Genomic DNA, 6922 nt, shown 5'->3' with positions numbered 1-6922 from the left:
CGTTATATTCGTCGCGTAACCATGAATGACTAACTTTCTAAGCGGTCGAGGAAATTAGATGTTTTGCGGAATCTACCTCGTATCCTCCTTTGCGTTCTTTGTTTCTATTACGAGGTAATATAAATTATTACGTAATTAATAGTAAAATAACCTTTTAACAAGCGTGAAGAATTATTCATTGGTAGCTGTATCGATTCAAAAATGTAAATTGTAAGTGCTCAAAATAGTGTTTCAAGGCTGACACTATCAATAAGAAGGCACATGCGTTTGTCCAACATTAGCGTTCGAATCGGCGTTAAATCTCGTGTTTTTTTTTCTTTTTTTTTTTTTATAACTTTTGTAGTTTTTAGTATATCGTTAGTGTATTGTAACGCATGCGTGTCGTGTATGCACATAACGATACGCGTACAGATTTCTCAACTGTATACAATTTTTTCATACACCAACGAACTTTATCAGTTTGTTGCACGTGTCATTGTACATTCTACGCAATGAAAAGAAATACTTTGAGACAATAAATGAATACCGTATAATGAACGTTGAAATTATCAAGAATATACACATACATGTAATTTTATTTTATCAAGGTTGTAACGAGAAGCGCGAAACGATATAATAAATATAGTCTCGACGTTCGCGATTCTGTCAATTTTTACCGAACTCAACCAAGTAACGTACAGTGATAAAATTTACTAAAAAACAATAATAAAATGGTCAACGGAAGAATTACTCCATCGGATGGTCGATTTTCAACGATCTTTCGACACGTTCCTTGCGGTATTCCTGACTCAAAGTGGCAAGAACTCGTGTGGGAACAATATATCGAACATCTGATCGCTTTTGTTCGCGAAGAAATCGTAAACATTACAGCGACTATGATCGACAAACGTCGTATGGAGACGAAGGCGTTTGAATTCATCAGTCAATGTCTCCGTGTGATCTGGATACGATTGTTTGATGCGAGTATTGATCTTGACGTAGCTAATTATCAGTCTATGTTCGATACGATTTTGAAGTCTGAAAATCAGTTATTCGTTCGCGCGCGTCTTTTTAGACATTATTTCTACCTTGTCAAATTTTTGTTTATTTTGTAGCGAATGGCCCCAGGCTAGAGCCTTATTTAAAATATGACATCTCAAGGAAACCATTGCATCTTATCGGCGATACCGAACCTCAACCACCGTTAATGGATTCTTGGATATTTGGAACAACATCGCAAACTTTAATTAGAGAATCACTAAAAAATTGCAAAAATGTATAAAAAAATTGTGATATTAACGTGAGAGACATTTTTCGAATCCAGAAAGATCCCGTTTAAAAGATTTATCAATTAACAAAATCGATCCATCGAATAATTTTAAAAAATCCATGGTCAAGATGAATCATCTGATAGTAAATGCATAATGTTTATGTACCGCTGCGTAACTTTTACGAATATCCACAATTTACCGACGATGAAAGTGTAAGAGTTACGCGAGATTTTCGTTGCCCTCGATATTTTGAAACTGTTCACTTATAGGAAATAATAAAGTTCATCGTAAATCGGGTATTTCTCTCTTTTCTGTGTTTAACGATTTTGAAATATAATCGATAGCAAAATGATAATAGACTAGGTCTACAATTGTGAAACTAAACCAATTCGTGCGACTTTGAAAAACCTTCATATCAATGTCTTTTGGTTTACACGTGTGCACATTGAAAGCACAAATACAGCTAGAATCGAGAAGACGATGAAATAATATTTCATTCGAGTAGACAGAATTTACATTAATCTTACTATCGCAACCAGTTCACATTGTTCGTAAATGTAGAAAAGGAAACGCTACGTCGTCGTTCGGTTTTATCTCCTTTAGTTTCCTACCTCAAATTAAATAGGAACCGATAGATCGTTCGTAATTTAGACTATCTTTATAATAAGATACCGGAAAACAGCTAATATCCTAATCGTAGAACTAATGAATGGCTTTGCCAGCGAAGTCAACAAAGTAATTCATTTAATATAAATAATTCGCAAAGAAAGTAGACAGCATATTTATTAAAAGTTTCGTAATTCTTTATTTTTTGTCTCTTATTTGTCAGTAAGATCACAAATTAAAATTAACATCACATGTAGGCGGTAAAGGGTCAAGAAAAAATCACAAATGTCTCGCAAGATACCGTTGAAATCCTACGTTAGTAGGTCAAAATTAGAACAATTTTTCGATCGGAGACAACCAAATATACTAAAGTACTAATAGAATCAGAACGAGCCGCGGAACGAGTGCAAGCTCGACAACGGAATTCCTTTCTCGTATAAGAGAAAAGAGAAATTGCAAAAACTGATTCAAGTGTACTAAAAATTTACATTATTCGTAGCTTGATTTCATAACATAACGTAACGTTCGTTTCTTGTTCAATTTTCCGCCGTCTTTCTCTAAGCAAGCAATACCTAATGGTAATATCGTATATAAAAAAAAATTAAATATTATACGCGTTAGGCTTCTAATGTCTTTTTGTTATTTCTAATTATTTAACGAAGTACAAAATATACGTAACAGCGTCTTATATACTCTGTTTTCTACGTAATCGATAATAACGACACGAACATCACACATACGCCATTTTTTTCCTTTTGCATTTGTTTTCAAAGTGGTCAGGGAGATCATTTCGTTCAACGACTCAATCCATGACACTTCGCTAAGCGATCGTTGTTTCACGTACAGGTTCTCAGAGCATCCCTGTTATTTTAAAGAAGATATACGCATGCGCAACTGTTCATGAAAACTTATTCTGAAAAATTTAGTATCTATCGCTGATCAGTCTTATAAATCCATACGTACAAATTTAGCGCGTGCTCGCGCGTATGAGTGTTGCGTTACACATCCTCCCGGAAAAACCGATGTAAATTTTCTTCGGACGAAATAATTTCAATACTTGAACAAAATATTCTATCAAAGTTATTAACAACGATAATTCGCAAACAACAAACTTAAATTGTTTTGTCCCAAAAAATTTGTCACTAATACAGGAGAAGTTACGTACACGATTGTTTAATATATTGCGTTGATTTGATTTACGTTATTTGTTAATCACGTTTGTTTTCATTAATATCACAACTTCATTACCAATCGATACCTAAGTTATCGTGATTTTTCATCTGGGAAATCATGTATCAAGGCGTCGAAGCAAAAAAATTTGATGAAGCCGAATGTAATCATCGATGATCGACAACCCCAGCTAAAAGAAAAAGCGCAACATAGGTCAGAATATTTGAAACGAATTATATAAATCTGTATCAAACAGGTGTGGATTTAGGTATCTTATGGTGATTTTCAAACTAAAAATTATAGCGTATCTGGGTAGATATCTAAACTATGACTAACCCGACAGTACCGTTAGGTGTTATCACGGAGAATCTATTACGAGTCGCTTCTTCGTCGAACGAAGACATGTTTTCTTTTAGAACGTGAGAATGTTTCTTTACGCGACTCCACATAATTGTTATCAGGTTTATTTTACTCCAGTAAGTTTCGTAAACAGATTATGAAATTTAGGTTTAAAATACTATTGTGATTGTCTATCAAATTACTTGTCTTTTATAAATTTATCTAAAGTCTATTATATATACTGGTTAGATTCAATTGCACTACAAATTTTTGTGCAATAATCCGTAATAGTGTTACGTTTTTTTATGTGAAACTATACAATGACGAAGACTACATTTTTAATTTCACAATTAAAAGAAGACTATAATATCCAGGAATCGCGTATAGAAACTTTTCGCCCTTAACAGTAGTGAAATTTGTGTTTTGTCTTACTATCACAATAGTCGAATGCCTAGGCTTCGTCTCTTCAAACCGATCGCAATATTAGCGGCTAAAAACACAGCCAACTTGCACGACACTCCTCGAGCCATCGCAGATTGAAAAAACGCAAAGTTACTAATTCTGCGTCTGCATGGCGAGAGAGATATCGTTTTCACCTTTTTCCATACAAACACTTTCTCATATCATGGTCTGGAGATATAATATCGATATCATGAAAATTTGGTGTATCGAGTCCCCCCCCCCCTTTCTCCTCTTGTCTCTTCGGTAATTCTAGACTGAATAATTGCAAAATACAGACACATCGAAAAAATCGATATGCCATTCTGCGTGAAAATGAAGGCTCTGTAGATCACCATGGCCCTATGAAATTATTGAAGGAGCTTGGATTAATCGCGTCTACCAAGTAAATTGAATGACACAGAAACAAGTAAATCCGTTCATTGTGCCTGCTGGTACGATCTGTATAATTTCTTTTTTTCCAAAGTAAAATCTCTACTGATCATGATAGTACCTCCTCGCGTAAGGTTTCTAGAAAGGAATAAAAGTAAAAATTAGGATCGTGTCTTTCAATAAAAATCATGTTGAAAGTAATTTGTTCTTGTTTTCATTGTTGCTGTTGCATTTGTTATTATTTTTTTCGACTTACTTTAAAAATTGAGGTAAGAGAATGTGCCAAGATGTGTGATCTTGTTTCAATGTCAAGTATAATTCAAAGGTAGATACTGCGTTAGGATCGCATTGTATTTTCGATAATTTGCGACACACACTGTCAGTTTCAAAACTGATGAACAGCGTACAACCTCTGTAACAATAAAAACGCGCAAGAATCATATTTTGAACATTGGGGAATAAAAGTAAAAACAAAGTGCATGGAGATAAACAAGAGGAGCATGGAGAATTAAAAATAACTTACCTAAGACCACAAGGTTCATTTTCAGCCATGCTAAGAACATTTTTGGCTATTCTAGGCAGGAGGTCAGCAGGTAGCAAAACTTCACCACATGCCAACTGCGCATGCTTAGCCCTCCTCAGTTCAACTTCGAGCCGTTTCGCTAGAGCCTGGCAAGCTCCATCCAATTCATCAGTCACAGTTCCAGCTAGGATCAAGCAAAAATCAGTCAATTAGAAATATCCATCTTTGCTAAACTTTTTCTATGTTTTGGAATAGTTTTGCACTATTCTCCGCAACACATTATTATAACCAATAGATTAGCATTTATGAGATCTACAAACACATACCCTACAGAGAACAAGAATATCTTTGTGTATTTATGTATGTATATGCAGGATGAGTCTTGTAACATGATGATTTCAAATAACTCATCAGTTATTTGTTGTACAAAAAAAGGTTTCAAATAAAAGTTGTATGGCTTTCAGAGGAACATACAGTACTATAATTGATTTTGTGTTATTTTGCTTTTTTTATCAAGATATGAAAGAGACTTTCAGATTTTTTTTTCTTTTTTTTTCTAACAAAATGACTAATATTTCTTCTTAAATTTAAATAAAGTATAAAATTCTACATAAATAGACTACGAAATAGAGCCTAACATAAAATAATTTATTTTAAAATATCTCGGTAACTATTTACTTTAAATATCATTGTTTAACATGGCTGTTAGCATAACTTGTAAGACAACTTTGTTCACAACAGCAGGTCATATTGGTAAACATAGTCCTTGTGGATATCAACCAACTAAGCTTAGTAAATGTAGAAGTTGTAAATGAGAAAGGTCTTACTTTTGCGATGTTCGGTAACAGCGAGACGACATGATAACTGATTGTAACAGACAACAGTTTGAACAACACTAAAAATCAAATTTATTTTACGAGTGTCTCGATAATTATTAATTGTAGACTCTACTTGATATCACATTTTTTTACGTAGAATTTAATATTTTATCCGAATTCGGGAAAAAATATTAATCATTTCATTTAAAAAATTGAAAATGACCTTTATATCTCGATAAAAAAGCAAAATAACATAAAATCTTTAATATTGTATTATTATGGTACTGTATATCTTCCTAGAAACCGTGCAACTTTTATTTGAAACACTTTCTTGTATAACAAATAATTTATGAATTATTTGAAATCGCGTTGCGAGACTCACCCTGTACATACTGCTACAACGACGAACAACAGCGACGACGATAGCGATGCCGACTATACCGGCAACGGAGCTGCTATTCGGAGAGCCCAGGCTTTCTCATTACTGTTCGAAAACGTATCGATATTGTAGCGACACGATTATTCACTACTTTCTTAATATAAACGTTTTCCAAATATAAGTACAAATTACTGAATAGGTATAAAACACTTTAAAACAAGAAAATAAAAAAAAATGTTATTAACATGAAGAAAACTACAGAAAAACGACATTTTCTAAAGAATATCATCAGCATTACACGGAATCCATATCTTCTTTATGAAAAATCAGCTGACCCGCAAAATCAGCTGAAACGAACAACTTCGTCACTGGTTCCCGATATTCAGTAATCGATTCTCTTAAACTACATATGTACACCAAGAGCGACAGAGAAGAAACATGCCGGTAATGTCGCACGCAAAAAAATTAGCAAAGGATAGAAAAGGAATTAAAAATTTACCTCTCGTATTGCTGAAATTCACATTTACGGGACATGGTAAAACCTCCATGTTCCAAAGGTGTTATACAGATAGTGCTAACGTCAGAACGACCTTTTCGGAATACGGCACCGAGAATATTGTTTCTTCGTCGCCACGGGCTCGTTTAATGCATTAATATTATCCTTGATATCAATTTACCGATGATCTTTGTAAATCCAATAATATTACTTTTTCCAAATATCTAAACTCAAATGGTCTTTCCTAAACTTTCACTTAGATCAACACTAGCAATTAAAACTACACACCTTCGCGTACCTTATCCGAACAACTGATTCGCCGGCATCGATGACGCGACTTTTATACCGCTAACCCCCTCTCTTTCAATTTTTCCCTTCCATCGCCCTCCACAAGCCGCCTAGCAACACAGGCTACGTGATGTTTCTCACTGCGTCCACTTCGGGTGTTTCCGTTTCTTGTCGTTCGGTTATCTTCGGTTCTTAACACCGTTTTCCTTCGCCATCGTATAC

The 6922-nt window shown here is 34.4% G+C and overlaps 1 protein-coding gene across 1 annotated transcript; it reads right to left on the bottom strand.

Moving 5' to 3' along the window:
* Positions 1-2015: 2015 nt before the first annotated feature.
* LOC143154925 (protein charybde) lies at positions 2016-6731 on the bottom strand. The gene is made up of 4 exons (XM_076327021.1): positions 6416-6731; positions 4720-4903; positions 4453-4608; positions 2016-4334 (listed from the first exon to the last, which is right to left on the bottom strand). The coding sequence occupies exons 1-4, from the start codon at positions 6462-6464 to the stop codon at positions 4244-4246; spliced, it is 480 nt and encodes a 159-aa protein (XP_076183136.1). The 5' UTR covers positions 6465-6731; the 3' UTR covers positions 2016-4243.
* Between the last annotated feature and the right edge of the window lie 191 nt (positions 6732-6922).

The sequence above is a fragment of the Ptiloglossa arizonensis genome, chromosome 2 (genome assembly GCF_051014685.1).
Source record: "Ptiloglossa arizonensis isolate GNS036 chromosome 2, iyPtiAriz1_principal, whole genome shotgun sequence".
Lineage (NCBI taxonomy): Eukaryota > Metazoa > Arthropoda > Insecta > Hymenoptera > Colletidae > Ptiloglossa > Ptiloglossa arizonensis.
This window is presented reverse-complemented; position numbering and strand designations above follow the sequence as displayed.

Coding starts and splice junctions, on each gene's coding strand:
- LOC143154925 (XM_076327021.1), bottom strand. CDS start 6,464: ATGGAGGTTTTACCATGTCCCGTAAATGTGAATTTCAGCAATACGAGA. Junction 4,904..6,415: donor GAATTTCAGCAATACGAGAG/GTAAATTTTTAA, acceptor GCTTGATCCTAG/CTGGAACTGTGACTGATGAA. Junction 4,335..4,452: donor CTCTTACCTCAATTTTTAAA/GTAAGTCGAAAA, acceptor ATTCCTTTCTAG/AAACCTTACGCGAGGAGGTA.